The following is a 16,035-nucleotide window of genomic DNA, read 5'->3' on the forward strand; positions in this document are numbered from 1 at the left end:
AAAAAAAAAAAAAAAATTCTGACCGAGCCATCCTCTTAACACCAAAGAGAAACCAAGTGGTCTTACCAGGTACTGGCTGCACATCCAGATTTTTGTCTTTTTCAGTGTTGACAACCACAGTTCCTCTCATGAGTGGTGGGAAAAAGGGAGCGATAACAGAGGCGTCGAATTTGGTGATGGGGATGCTTGTGGGGAAGGCAACCTGCTCAATCACCTCTGTCTCCATGGTAGTCCAAAAGTCCTCCATGTTTACTTCACTGGAGCCCAAGAATTCTGGCCAGGTAAACTACAAGATAAAGTGGTCAAGATAAAAAAGGCAAAGAAGAAAATAAAATAGAGATAAAAATAGGCAAAGTTTATGAGCTACAGATTAGGAACAACACAGTGTGCACCCTATATTATGTACCAGGAAAGCAGGGCTTTGGGGAGACCAAGAACCTGACAGCCAGGATACACCCTCACTCCCTCTCACACCACAGCATGCTCTGGACCAAAGAGTAAAACATCTCCTTGTTTCTATAGCTCTGTTCATGTCATTTGTCAGAGACCTCCCCTGACTACCCTCTATAAAGAGAAACCCTTTCTCACTATCCTGTTCCATTACTACTGAAAACAATCTCTTTCCTATCCATCTTTCCCAAAGCAGAAGTTGTCTTCTGTCTCCATGAAGACAGAAGTTTTGGGGATCATTTTTAAACTACTTTCTAAGAAGCCTAAAGAGTGCATGTAAGGGCTAGGAGTGTAGCTCAGCTACAGAGCACATGCTTAATATGCACATAGTTCCCGGTTCAATTCTTAGGTAAAGGAAACAAATAAGCACTGGGGTGTGTTTGCCTAGCATACAGGAGACTCTGGGTTTGATCTCCAGCATCACTAAAAGAAAGGGGGTGGGGAGGGAGAATAAAAAAGGAAAACAAACCAACCAACCCTGTTTCCTTCTGACCATTCTGAAATGAAATACTGGCTGTAGGAGGAAAAAGCCACTGGCCCCACCTACAGGACTGGAGCCATGCATTCTTGGGAACAGCATGCAGGAGAGAAGCTGCCCAAATGACAGGACAGTTCTGAAAGTGGCTATGGTGGTTGAGAGGGACTTACCTCCACACTCTTCAGTGCCAGCACATTCTCTTCATTCCTATGAGCCATTTCCACTTTGGGGGCCACACCGCAGATCCCACAGATCATATCATTGTAGTCACGAACAGTGAGACACTCAAAAGCCCAATAGCCATTGCACAACAGCTCCTGCAGCTGGCTCAGCTCCTCTGAGGTCAGTGTCTTCTCTGGAAGGACAGCAAGAGGTCACAGAAAAAGACCCTAAAAGCACCAGATAAGCCAGAAGACAGCAAGAACAACAATCTGCAAGAGTTCTGGTGGCAGCTCCAATCAAAGGACAGCTGCTTTGAACTAATACCTCCTAGGCACTAGATGTTAGTCTGAAGGTTTTGAATACACTACTTAGACTAATTCTTACATGGTTTTTTCGAGACAGGGTTTCTCTGTGGCTTTGGAGCCTGTCCTGGAACTAGCTCTGTAGACCAGGCTGGTCTTGAACTCACAGAGATCCACCTGCCTCTGCCTCCCGAGTGCTGGGATTAAAGGCGTGCGCCACCACCGCCCGGCATGGTTTTAATTTTTTATGAGTCAGGAGCTATTACTGTCTTCTTTTATGGTCAGGTAATCAGAACAAGTTGTTCAAAATCACACTGCCACTACGTGGCAGAGTCAAGTCTCAAACAGAAGCCTACATGGCCGTCTGTCTTACCACAGCAGACAAAGCACAGAACTGAAGCCTGTAGAAATGGGACAGACCAAGAACAAGCAGAAGGAAAGCACACAGGCAAAGAATTTCTAGGTAGCAAAGACCCAGATCCCTAAACCTGGGTCTCCACACCAGCCTTGGAACTGGAAGACATCAAGGAGCTCTGTACTTAGAATGAGCCCAACTAATATACCATAAAGCCAAATCCACATATGACTGATGGATATGATTTGAAAAGTCAGTTATAATTTCTTGCTAAAGGCCCTGATGTATAAAACGTTTTCCAAAGTCAGTTTATAAAATTCTGAAGGAAGAATATATTATTAGAAAATCAGAAATATCTCCTTTCCAAAATACTAGACTCTCATTCCAACTGAACTCTATCACTAAAATTCAGTTCAGTGCTCAGGACTGGACCTGGAATGACCTTACCTGTCTGCTCTTGCACAGACTTCAGCACAACACTGACAGACATTCTGGGGTCCTCTCCCAACTTAATCTGGTTCCGAATTGCAAAAAGTAAATCCAGGCTTACTAGCAACTTATTCCCCACGTTAAAAAGACCTGCAGATTGAAAACAGGCAAAGGGATTACTACTATAGCATTAACAGTGCAAACAATGTCGACTACAGGGGAGTAAGTCACCGTACAGTCCTAAAACTGAACGACACATTTTACAAAAGGGAAGTAGACCTAAGTGTTCTGAAGTTGTCTATAAGCCACTGTTGAATGAAACACTATTTATAGCATTTTTTTTTAAAAATCTTAATTTAAACAAGAAGCCTTTCTCTATCTCTGTCTCAGTGTCAGGCCCAGAGGTGCCCCTCTTCCCTCTCTCACACGCTGCACCATGGATGTCAGGGGCCTCTTAGTGCAGGGACGTGGTGGGTCTAGCTAAGATCACCCTGGGGTGAATTGAAGTGCAGTCCAGACCAGTAAAATGAGAGTTTTTTTTTTTTCATTTATACAACATAAGCATCACCATGACAAAAACAAATTCTGGAACGTGCACTCCCGGGCCTTTCTAGGTGTGACAGCAAAGGCTGAGAACATAATACCAAAGCCCTGGCCATTCAAAAATTAAAAAGAGAAAACAAACAAATAAAACCTTTTGTGTCCCCCAAATCATCACACACAAACTTAAAAGACCATAAACAGAGAAAACTTGCAAAGAAGCCAAGAAAAACGGAAACCAGAGGCAGATAGATCTCTGTAAGTTTGAGGCTAACCTGTTCTACATAGCAAATTCACAAATATAATTCACAATAGAGTAACACTCTCCTACTCTCCTTAAAGTCATGTAAAAAAAAACTCTATTCTCTTGATGAATGAAAAAAAAAAAAATCAGTATGAACCCTTAATCCAAGCAGAGGCAGATAGATAACTCTCTTTTAAGTTAGAGGTCAACCTGTTCTACATAGCAAATTCCATGACAGCTAGGGCTGCCACAAAAACGAGAAAGACAAAACAACAACAGAAGGCAGTATATACTGGCAAAGATAAACAATGGAACAATCTAATGTCTCAAAGCAGTCTCATGTACATAGGCTAGGGATTTTCAGTAATGGAACAATGGACATCTATAGCCAACAAATAAATCTGAACCTTACGCTTTATATAAAGGTTAAAATAAGGAGCTGGGGAGATGGTTCAGCAGTTAAGAGCATTTACTACCCTTGCAGAGGACCTGGGTTTAGTTCCCAGCACCTATGTTATAGCTCACAACCGCCTTATATAACTTCAGTTTTAGGGGATCCAATGCTCTCAGGCCTCCGTTGATACCAGTACCCATAAGACCAACCAGCCTGTCTGAGGCAGCAGCCAACAAGAAACTGTCTCAAACAAGGCAGAAAGTGAGGACTGACACCCGAGGCTGTCCTCTGGCTTCCCCATGTGCACCACGGCACACACTAATACACAGAGAAAGGCTAAAAATAAATACTTCTTCAAAAACACGCATCCACCACTGGGCAGTGGAGAACTACAATGCAATACCATTGCATACACCAATTAGGATGGCTAAAATCACCACCTCAGGCAAACATTCTCACACACTAATGGAAAGAATGCAAAATGATAAAGCCTTTTTGGAAATGGTTTGGCAATCAATTATAAAACTAAACATACACTTACCATTTGAATCATCATGTAGTCACTTAGAAGTGACAACATCTGCTCACAAACAATCCTGTAAATGAAGGCTTGGAGCAGCTCTATTTGTGACTGGAAGACATTCTAACATCGCTCAGCAGGTGAATGAACAGACTAGCACATCCACACAGAGAAGACCAGTCACTGATGAAAAGGACATGCACTAATGCACAATAAAGCCCGGAAAACAGGTCAGAGGACCACACACTATCGTTGTGTTTACACAGCATGTTTTGGTAGAGGAGCTGCGAGGGTGAGAATGAAGCAGCTACTGTGAGAACCTGACTTCACAGACTCCATTTTAAAGAGGGGCTTCATCTTAAACCATATAATGAGCTGGGGGATGGGCGATCTCAGCTCCAGAGATGTGCTGCGACAGCAGAAATATGAATAGATACTGTAAAAATAGTCAATTAAGGAGATAGGGAGCAGGGCCATAAAATTTAATGAGGTCCAGATGTTCCTAGGAGGCATCCTGTCCTTGAAGATAGATACCTTGTCAGTTATTAATGGCTCTTTGTTAGGTTTTTGTGCCCAAAAACTGACCAATGGTTTCAGAAACTACCTTATCCTATGCCCTTCTTACCTAATCCCAAGATGAAAGGACACAAACTCCCCTGATTATGGTATTTCCCCTTTAAAAAGTTCTACTTTTTTTTTCTTTACACTTCCTGCACCCACCATGCTGGGATGCTGGAACAGTGTTGGCCCAAACTTGAGCTTGAATAAAAAACCCTCATGTAATTTGCATCGGAAATCCAGCTCCATGAATTCATTTGGGGACCAGAAACTTGGTCATAACACTACCAAATGAAGTGAGTTCAACTATAAAGGAACAAAACAAGAGGCTTGACTGTTTCAGGACTCAGTGCATGTCTAAGAGGAAACTCACAGAATATCAACAAAGAACAGATACTCTATGTAACTTCTCTTTTCTTCTTCTTTTTCAAGACAGGTTCTCTCTATGTGGCTCTGGTTGTCCTGAACTCACTATGTAGATCAGACTAGGTTGGCCTCAAACTCACAGAGATCTCTCTGCTTTTGCCTTTCAAATGCTGGGCACTCTATGCAAATTTAAAGAATTTTACTTAAAATATATATAATCCTGAGCACTGGCCTACATAGATTACACTGGAGAAAAATGGGCACTTTAAGTTTGGGACACAAAATAATATTAAGTGCTAACTGACAATGTAAGACTTCACAAGGTGGTGGTGGCGCACGCCTTCAATCCCAGCACTAGGTGGAGGCAGAGACAGGTGGATCTCTTCGAGTTCGAGTGCAGCCTGGTCTACAAGAGCTAGTTCCAGGACAGGCTCCAAAACTACAGAGAAACCTTATCTAGACAAAAAACAACTACATCTTAATCTTCAGCACAAATTTTACATGTCAATTCAGGATTCATACTCTCACAATTGGTACATGGGTTTTGTTGTGTCTTTGAGGTTCACAAACAGTTTTAATTGTGTGTTTAAAGAAAAACATCAGGGCAGGAAGCTGTAAATCTCAGAGCTGCCCAGAGAAACTGAAGAAGAGGGAAAAGCCAAGCCCGTGTAAACTGACGTGGAGGTTGGCCAACTACAAGTCGGATAAGCAACTGTATGTGGAGGAGAGCTTTAGTCAAAGAGTAAGGAAGCCCAAAGCACCAGAGAAGGCAAGTTTAGAAAAGGGAAGAGAAAAGCTGTATATGGTCTAATAGTGCTGAATAAAGGGGAGAGTAAAAATACAGAATTTCCACTTTTGAGAATTTGCCCAAAAGAAAGGCACACATAATTATTTAATTATAAGCAAGACTATAAAATGGAATGCAAACATCTTTATTAAAGCGTTGCTTCCCTACTTGCTGGTAGAGATGACGACGGTGTGGTGCTAAATTACAATAGCATGTTCCACAATATCCAGCCCACTCCACCTCTGTTCAAAGAAAACCTAGAATGTTCTCTAGCTCCTGATGTTCTGTAGACAATGAATGGGTCTGAGGATCAGAGAGGCGGGAACATTGCCGTCTTTTAAGCTTGTCTGCATTGACCGGCTTTTCTACAACTAAGATTTGGGTTTTGTTTTGAGACAGGGTCTTGCTATGTAGGCCTGGCTGGCCAAGAACTCACTATGTGACCAGGCTGGACCCAAACTCACAGAGCTCCACCTGCCTGCCTCCTAAGTGCTGGGATTAAACATATGTTGAGAGTTGTTCCTTTTAAACTAATGACTCCAGGGAAGGGTTTCACCTGAGGAAACTGACTGGGGCTGAGGTAATCAGGAAAAAGACTGCTTCTTCAGAAGCTGCCAAGAATAGATGCAGTGCACAGAGGGGCAAAGCTACAATCAATATCAAAACTTGTTCTGGGGTGGTAAGGACAGAGAAGGCTAGCACCTACCTGTGTAGATGTCCATGAAGCTGTGCAGGGCCAAACAATGAGGGTTCAGACACATCTTCACCTGAGCAGTCACCACCTGCAGCCGGTTAGCTGTCAGGAGCCAGCATTCCTGAGGCCCAGCCAGAGAGCTAAAAGCCAGAACAAAAACCAGGAGGAAAGTCAGTTTCTTTCTGCAAGCGACAGGCTTGTAGTCAGAAGCAAAATTCTCCAGTAAAGGTGCTGGAGCTGTATTTCCAAGACTGTCCAGCTGAACGTCTCCATTTCATTGGGATCTGGGCTGTGAAATTGTACTTACAAGGTGATCTGACTCTCAAGTTGTTATATGACTGAAAACTACAAAGCTGCACTGGGCAGGACAGACATAATCTAAATCCTAGGCTGGTGACAACAAGTTTTAGGCATCTCTAAAACGGACTGCCAATTCAAGGGAAAAAAGTAAAAAAAAAAAAATATTTATTTATTTGTAAGTGGTATGGTTTGCCTGCATGTATGTATGTGCACCATGTGTGTGCTGTCTGGTGCCCATGGAGAAAAGGGCATCAGATCCTTTGGAACTAGAGTTACAGATAGTTGTGAGCTGCCATGCGGGTGATGGGAAATGAAGCCGGGTCTTTTACAAGAGCAAAAATTGCTCTTAATCTTTGAGCAAACTCTCCGGTCCCTGATTGCTAGTTATTTTACCATTAGCAATTGAGAAGGTAAAGGAAACGTAAGGAAAACACAAGCTGTAACTGTAAAGCTGTCTGAAGAAAGAGGCAACGTGAGCCAAGTGGGACGGGGTAGCTAGAGGCAGGGTGAAGTGGTGCTTACTTTTGTCCCCCCTTGAATAATGGGCTGCTACAGAGAAGGCACTGCGTGGATGGAGACTCATAATAATTCGACCACGAGGTCTGCTCGATGGTGACTGTCTCCTCACTCACGTTGGACAGGATAAGTCGAGAGCTGTTTAGTTCATGAATCAAGGCGAAGACCTCAGCCAGCTCCGACTCGTTCTCAGGAATCTGCAGGACTTTTCGCAGCAGCTGCAGCGTGGACTGACGCTGGATCTCCCTTTGGGCTGTGTTCAGGGCTTCTGTGGTACTTGGCACATCTGGGTGTGGTGAGCTCGCCTCCTGAGAAAGGAGTGGATCAAATCATTAAGTAGGGGTAGAGAGACAGCCTCAGCCCAAAGCCATCATTCTGCAAAGAGCAGAGGGATGGGCCCATGCCTGGGGTGGGAAAAAAAAGTTCCTATCAGTTCAGCTAATAACTCCCCATGCCACTAAAGGCTCTCCGGAGCTCAATTATTTATCAACAAAACACATCTTGTAATCTTTCGAAACCACTGTACAGATTAACTGAGATACTGCGCAAGTCAATCAGCAAAGTGACTGTAATTCAATGAGGACCCACTAATGCCTAAATATGTAAAAAGTCTTTGTCTTTAATTCTGTGTGGCTTCAGGGCCAAAGGGAGTGTTATACACTACTGTGGTGTAGAAGGTCCTTCTGTCTATGTGTTGCTTTTATTGGTTAATTAGAGTTATAGGGGAACAGAGCTAGATGGGGAAAACTAAAACAGAATGCTGGGAGAAAGGAGGCAGAGTCAGGGAGAAGCCATGGAGCTGTTACCAGAGAGACATGCTGAAACTTTGCTGATAGGCCATGACCTCGTTGTGATATACAGATTAATAGAAATAGGTTAAATTAATATGTAAGAGTTAGCCAATAAGAAGCTAGAGCTAATGGGCTGAGCAGTGATTTAATGAACACAGTTTCTGTGTGATTTTTTGGGGGCTGGGCAGTCAGGAACCAATAAGCAGCCTCCTCCTACACTACTGGGACAAGGTTCTCAGGCAGATGCCTCCTCTGTGTTCCCTGAGTGCATTCCTTCACTGTTGCTCTTCAGTCATTTGGAACCACCTAGGAGATACACCTCTGGATGTGATGGTGTTTGCACAGAAGTTTAACTGAGGAGGGAATATCTACCTGAAAGTGTGTAGATCCCCCTTCCAACCCACAGGCTAGAGTGCTACACTGAAAGAAAAGGGGAAAAGGAAACTAGAGAGAAGGCTCAGTGGGTAAAGACACTTGTCATGCTAACTGTGACAACTGGAGTCTGATCCCAGGAATCCACATGGTGAAAGGAGAGAATAGATCCCCTAAGCTATAAGGTGCCAGTCTGCCAAACACTAGCATCATCTTGATCTGCCAACATCCCCATGGCACAGCCTTAGGCTACTCTGTTACCAAGCCTTTCTAGCCATAAACTATGCCCCTTAAACCAAACCTTGAACAAAATAAAGCTACTCTCTTTCCTCCCTCTCCCCCTCTCTCTCTGGTAGTGTTGGTGGGGGAGACCAGTGCTGTGGGAACTCATTCAGCCAATAGCCTTTAAGATACCAGCCCACTTGGGCATCATCTCTTATACTATAAATGCAGCCATAAAGTTTGTGCGTTCAGTCTCTTGGCTACTGGATTCAGTTCCTGTTCCCCACTCGTGCAGGACTGTTGACCTGTGAGTCTCCCCCTAAATAAAGAATCCTTTATTATACTGCATTCTGAGCTAATGTGGGATTACTTTATTGTGTCCATCTACAAATGGCACCCAATGTGGGCAACTACATCCATGTAAAACCCAAGAGAACTTGGAAAGGAATTCTAGACACAAAAGAACAGAGTTTAACACAGCTTTTTGGCAGCTGCATTTTTTTTTTTTTTTTTTTTGATGGGCTCTGTTTGCTGGTGGCAAGCAGGAGCACCACGGCTCCTTTAAAAAGTTTCTTGATTCATCATTAGTGGCAAAAACTGCATGGCTTCTTTAAAAAGGGCTTCCTGGTTTGTGCTGGCAGAATGATCCCTGGAGCTGGGGTGGAGAGCATGGCTTGTAGAGCTGACAGTAAATGGACTTCCGCCATGTTAGACTGGAAGGAACCAAAAGGCAAAGCAGCCTTGGTCCTATGCCACGCCTGCTTAGCATTTTAAAAAAAAAAGAGCACTCCTGGTCAAAAAATAATTACAGATATGCAATAAAGACAGCATTCAGATGAAAAAGACTTCTGAATGGGTCACAGTGCTAGACAAATGTACATAGGTTTGGGAGAGGAAAAAAAGTATAGACAGTTACAATAAGATTAAAGAAGTAAAGATGATAAAATAAATATTAAACTTGTAGAAAAAGAAACAGAGTAAGAAAAATATGCCACATAAGGATGGAATATATAGGGCTGGATATATATGGCTCAGTGGTTAAGAGCACTGATTGACTGATTGTTCTTCCAGAGGTCCTGAGTTCAATTCCCAGCAACCATATGGTGGCTCATAACCACCTGTAATAAGATCTAGTGTCAACTTCTGGCCTACAGGGACACAAGCAGGCAGAACATTGTATACATAATAAATAAATAAATCTTAAAAAAAAAGGATGGAATATATACAAAGAGTCTGGATTATGTATACTATTGTGTGGGGGTTTTTTTGACTATGAATGAGCTAAGTACAGAGACATTTCATTGTATGGGCTACTAAACTAAACCAACATATATACTTTAAAGATATCTTTTTTTTTTTTTTTTGGTTTTTTGAGACAGGGTTTCTCTGCTTTAAAGATATCTTGACTTCAAAATTTGGGTCTAAGGATACATTGCTTTGGAAAAGAGGTTCTGCATTTGTTTCCATAGAGGATGTGAACCTGTAGATTCCTTCCAGACTAATGTGGTTTAATGGACCAAGACACCCTGAAAAGTCTTCAAGAACCCTAAAAATACTTCGCCCAAAAAACAGCAGGAAGCAGTTTGGAGAAAACTATGCCCAAATTCCCAAAATGATTGTTTATAAATATTTGTTTACATTTAAAGGGCGATATGCTATAGAGATGAATACTTTGTATTGGTATGGATCTTGGTTTAATGATACAAATTTGAGGTCAATTTTGTTATATATATTTCTGCTCTTGATTAAGGTATTGTGTTTGTGCAGTTCATTTTAAAATGTAATGTATAATTAACAAATACAGGTTAATAGATAGTTATAATAGTCAATTTTATAGTCATGTTAGGTTTTCTAGATGTACAGAGATATATTTCAGATGGATAGTCTTCAAATCTTTCAAAGACCTACAGAATATGACATTTAAATGTTTTAAGAACTGAGGACTTTTCATGACAATTAGACACATCTGCTCCTGGCAACACAGATCTATTTCGAAGAGGCTCCTTATGGAGTTTGTTAGCCATTTGGGCAAAACACTGCTCTTGCCTGGACTGCTTGATGTTATGCTGTATGAACTGGACATTCAGGACCCACAGAAAAATGACTGCTGAACTTGCCTAAATGTGAGACAGTCCTTCGGGGTTCCTGGCTCATGAAAGAGTCTGTCAGACATTCTGCAAGACACAGAAGAAAGTAACTGACAAACTGCCAATATAGGCCAAACCGTCTTTGAAATTTCCTGCTTCATGGAAAAGTCTACTAGATACTATGAGCCTGTAGGCTGAAGATGGATACTCCAAAAATACAGAAAAACTTTTGATGACTGTCCAGGCAGCAAGATGTCTCTGTCAATTCTAGAGTTTTGGAATTTACTTACAATGTACTTTCTGTTTACTTAGGTAATATTATATCCTTCTGGAGTCTTTGATGGGGTTGAAGAATAGATAGTTATAATTATAGTTTTCCTTAGTTAGGATAAAAGATAAAGTAGATACAAACATTGTAAATGTAATTCTTGCTTGTTACCTGTTTTGTATATGTAATTTTACTATGTTAAAAGTTAAAACCTTCCTTTTTGTTTGGGCAGAAAAGGGAAATAGTGTGGGAAGTCCTTCTATACACGTGCTGCTTTTGTTGGTTAATGAATAAAGCTGCTTTGGCCTACAGCAGGGCAGAATAGAGCTAGGTGGGAAAACTAAACTGAATGCTGGGAGAAAGTAGGCAGAGTCAGAGAGATATCATGTAGCTGCCTAAGTAGAAAGACGCCTGGTTGCCAGCCAGAACCTTACTGGTAAACCACGAGCCTTGGGGCAATACACAGAATAATAGAAATGGGTTAATTTAACATGTAAGAGCTAGCTAAAAATATGCTTAAATTACTGGCCAAACAGTGTTGTAAAAGTTTCTGTGTGAAGCCAGGCGGTGGTGGCATGCCTTTAATCCCAGCACAGAGGCAAAGTCAGGCGGATCTCTGTGAGTTAGAGGCCAGCCTGGTCTATAAGAGCTAGTTCCAGGACAGGAACCAAAAGCTACGGAGAAACCCTGTCTCGAAAATTTAAAAAAAAAAAAAAAAAGTTTTTGTGTGTGATTATTTCAGGGCTGGATGGCTGAGAAACGAACAAGCAGCCTTCGCCTACAGAGCAGGGTTTCTCTGTGTAACCCTGGCTAGCCCAGAACTCATTCTGTAGCCCTGGCTAGCTTCACACTCCAGAGATTCATCTGCCTATATGGCCTACCACACCAGGTCTCCTTCTTCCTTTAAGCTGTTTCTTGTCAGGTCACAGCAATGAGAAGTAACTAATACAGTCACTGGCCCCTCATTGGTGAGGACAGGCACCTACTTGCCTATTTATTCTTCAAACAAGCAAGAGACCTGTGTCACAATCTTCTTTAGAAGCTAATTGCAGAGTAACAAGAGTGTGTTTTCTTTACTAAGAGCACTCTGCCTCTCTGTCTGTAAACCTAGGGTTGACTTTCTCCTGCACTAGACTGTAAGCTCTTCAGGAAAGGGGCCGGATGACAGTCACTTCTGAACACCTGGCTCATATGGCATTAAACATATGCTTGAGAAATGAATGAATAACAGCAAAAGAAGTAAGATCAGGACAGGCCGTCCTGGAAGGTTATGTATTCCCTGCTGTGATGACATTGAGCCTCACTATCTCTCTGGAACCAGAGACAAGGAGAGAATGGATTGAAGGCCACAGCAGCCAAGAAAGGGCACAGTTTTAATTACAAGAGCTGCAAACAAAGTGCAAAGAGAATGTACTGCCACCTGGGGGCTCCAAAGGCTATACAAAAATGTTCTAGTGGCTGACCAGTTTTATTTTTCTCAACACACATGTGTATTCAGACTCTAGAGTAGGATGTGGAGAAAACTTCAATGCCTGTCTAGAAGAAGAAATATGTTCTGTAGGGAGCTGAGGGAAGCAGGCAACACAGGCACAATCAGCTCCATGAGAAGAGGAGCACAACACACGCTCACAGAATCCAGGATAGAAAGCTCACTTCCGGTAAGGGATTGTGGTAGAGCAAGAGAACCAGAGGAAGGCTATAGATCGACCTTCCCACAGCAAGCCTTTAGAGTAGACTCCTGGAAGCTCAAGGAAACATTCCCTTGGGCTTCTGGTTCTTTGAGTAAAATGCTGATTTTTAATTTAGCTCACCTCCCTCTTTTGTTTCACTAATGGGAAACTAAATCTCAGAAGTTAAGTTTCCAACTCAGTCAGGACTCTCAGTTCTCAATCTAAATAGCATCTCATTCCCAAATTAGTTCCACTCCCCTTTCTCACAAGGTCAGTGACCCTGAATACACCTCAGGCTGGAAACAGATGTGGAGACCAGAGAGCAAAGCTCATCACCATAAAGGCTCCCTCCATATGCAGAGGGAACTTGAGGCCTGAAGCAGCTTCCCCATCTTTATAATCTTAACTATTCCCCAATACTCCCTAATCTATGAAGTCTCCTTTTTTTTCCCCCATTTTTGAGACAGGGTTTCTCTATAGCTTTGGAGCCTGTTCTGGAACTAGCTCTTGTAGACCAGGCTGGCCTAGAACTCAGAGAGATCCACCTGCCTCTGCCTCCCAAGTGCTGGGATTAAAGGCGTGTGCCACAACTGCCTGACTATTTCAGATTTTTTTTTAAAAAGTCTATTTCTTTTTACTTTATGTGTTTAGATGTTTTGCCATGTGTGTGTGTGTGTACCACTAGTGAGCGCCTGCAGAGGCCAGAAAAGAGCACCTGGAGCTGGACCTGAAGTTACAGCTGCCATGTGGACGCTGGGAATTGAACTCAGGCCCTCAGACCCTCTGCAAGTGCACTCAATACTTCTAAACTCTAAATTCTCTCTAAATTCCGTCACCTTTTTCAAATAACTTCCTCTAGGCCTCTCCTTGGCTGAAAGATTCTAAGTGGAACAGTCCCAATATGGCTTTCCTATCTGACTCCTGCCACCCTAAAATACCTTCTCTAGCCAATGGAAAACTCTTTATTTTTCATGTTGGTCACTGGCTGGGGCTGTAGTTTAGTCAACAGCTCTTGCTTGGCCTCTAGGAAGCTCTGGGTTTGATGACAAGAAAAACAGAACAGCAACAAAAATAAAATAAACCCCAAACCTAAGATGTTTGTTTTTGAGCATGTCTTCTCTGGCCATCAAAATTCTGTTCTTCTTTAGAGATACAATTTACACCTGGAGTGGCCATACTTCATCTTTGATTCTTAACCTGCTCTAAGTGACACTTCCATCCCCCTCACTTGTCTTGGGGCTGGCAGTGACTTCAGAAGGAATAAATCAACTTTCAGGTCTGAGCTAGGCTTCTGTAATATTTGAATGCTTGTTTGGCAGTTGGTGGAACTTGGGAAGGACTAGGAGGTGTGGCCTCGTTGGAGGACATGTCACTGAGGGTGGGCTTTGAGGTTTCAAAAGTATACACTATTCCCAGTAAGCTCTCTCTCTAAAGTCTTGTGGTTGCTTTCCTAACATGTAAGCTTTCAACATCATGTCATCATGCTCCTGCCATGACAGTTATGGACTAACTCTCTGAAACTATAAGCAAGCCACCAATTAAATGCTTTCTTTTATAAATTGCCCTGGTGGTGGAGCTTTGTCACTGCAATAGAACCGTCCTAAGAAGTCTCTCATGCTCGTCTGGGTAAGGCCTTGATGTGTCCTTCTTTTCAGTGCTTGAACTCTTGGGTCTCAGTGGTCAATGTGTAGTCAACAGGCTACAAAGTTCATGTATTAAGTAATCCCGAGTCACATACTAATGGAATTTAAAAGGATGTGGTTTCAAATGGATTAATTCATGAGTGGATTAACTGTGGCTTAGTTATGAAGCCAGCTCCCTCTGGCTCCTCATTCTGTCTTAGATGCCCTCAACCACGTCATGATACAGTGAGACTTGATACATGATACACCCCATGCTAAGCAGATACCAACCAGCACCATGTTCTCGACTTCTTGGCCTCCAAAACTGTAAAGTGCACAACCTACTTCTATGTTAAGTTATCCATCCAGGACATTTTGTTAGAGAAGCAGAAAATAGACTAGGATATGGATCAACTTTGGCACTGAGGACAAGGCCCAGAGGAGGCATTTTGTCAAGTTCAGAACATACAACCTGGTACCAAATCCTGACTCTAACCACCTTATCATGTACTAGAATCCAAAGCACAACTCAAGTCTAAGGCAAGTATTTGGGGAAGGAACTCACGGGCTTCGTGGTTTTCTCAGTCCTGTCTTTAGCAAGGTTAAAACCACAGCTGGGACAAATCCGAGGTTTATGCCGGTTGGTGTAGACATAGCTACAAGAAGGATTTTTGCACTTTCCCCGTCCTCTTGATGTAGCCAGGCCCAAATCCTACAAAAGGGAGACCCATGTTTAAAACTCATACACAAAACCCTGCCTCACAAAAAGGGAGGGGCAGATGGTTCAGCAGTGAAAGCACCTGCAAGCAAAATGACCAAAGTTCAGAACCCCAGCTTCCAAATAAATGCCAGGTAAGCACAGCAGCTCCCCTCTAATTCCAGCAATAGAAGGCAGAGCTGGGCTTCCCAGAACAAGCTCACTAGCCAGTGATCACGGTATCTGACTGAAAACTTACCTCAAGAATAAGATGAAGAGCAATTGAGGGAAGTGTTAACATCAACCTTCAGCACTCATATACATATGCACGCATGCACCCACAGGCGAATGCATGAACACAGTTTCAAGGCTGGCTAGGCTAGGGCTAAAGAGTGAGCTCAAGGCCAGGCTAAAAAGCTTAGTGAGACTTGTCTCAAAATCTTAAAAAGTGCTGGGAATGACAGTATTGGAGTGCTTGCCGAGCATGTGAGGAAATGGAGGGTAGGGAAACCCTTGTGGGGAGACTACAGGAGCCACATGAGCTGCTTTATCAGCACACTTCTCAAATCCATGAAGATGATTTGTGTTTCATGTTCATGCTTTAGAGAAGAAAGTGCACTACTGCCTAAACTTATCTGTGGATTTTCTCATTCACATTCTCTCTCTCTCTCTCTTCCTCCCTCCCTCCCTCCCTCTCCCCCCTCCTGGAACTCACTTTATAGACCAGGCTGGTCTAGAACTCACTGAGACCTGCCTGCCTCTGCCTCCGAAGTGCTGGGATTAAAGCCATGTGCTACCACCGCCTAGCCCCTTTCTTTCTTTGATTTTATGTATGCAGGTGTTTTGCCTGCATGTCTGTCTGTTCACCACTGCGTTTGTGACTGGTGCCTGCGGAGGCCAGAAGCTATCAGATTCCCTGGGACTGGAGTTACTAACAGCTGTGAGTCACCATGTAGATGTTGGGAACTGAATAAGGTCCTCTGGATGAGCAACCAGTGCTCTTATGCACTGAGCCGTCTCTCCAGCTCCGGACCCACTTTCTATGCTAACATTCCAACTCTGATCTTTAATTAGTGATGTGGGAGTGTCATATATCAATCTGTTGATTTCATTGGTTAAGTAATAAACAAAACAAACTGCTTGGGCTCATAGCTTAGAACATAGGTGGGTGGAGTAAACAGAACAGAATGCTGGGAGGAAGAGGAAGTGAG

At 42.9% G+C, this 16,035-nt stretch overlaps 1 protein-coding gene across 2 annotated transcripts in view; it reads right to left on the reverse strand.

Moving 5' to 3' along the window:
- Positions 1-16,035, reverse strand: part of Hmgxb3 (HMG-box containing 3) — a 50,386-nt gene that overhangs the window by 8,284 nt on the left and 26,067 nt on the right. For both annotated transcript variants that reach the window (XR_003377718.1, XM_013349581.2), the window contains exons 11-16: positions 14,693-14,839; positions 7,102-7,403; positions 6,292-6,419; positions 2,195-2,326; positions 1,099-1,283; positions 67-286 (exon numbers count right to left, since the gene is read on the reverse strand). Coding sequence is in view for 1 of the 2 variants with exons in the window: in XM_013349581.2 (XP_013205035.1) it covers positions 67-286; positions 1,099-1,283; positions 2,195-2,326; positions 6,292-6,419; positions 7,102-7,403; positions 14,693-14,839 (1,114 nt within the window). In the remaining variant the exon portion in view is untranslated. The remainder of the gene's footprint in view (positions 1-66; positions 287-1,098; positions 1,284-2,194; positions 2,327-6,291; positions 6,420-7,101; positions 7,404-14,692; positions 14,840-16,035) is intronic.

Source organism: Microtus ochrogaster, chromosome 18 (genome assembly GCF_000317375.1).
Source record: "Microtus ochrogaster isolate Prairie Vole_2 chromosome 18, MicOch1.0, whole genome shotgun sequence".
Classification (NCBI taxonomy): Eukaryota; Metazoa; Chordata; class Mammalia; order Rodentia; family Cricetidae; genus Microtus; species Microtus ochrogaster.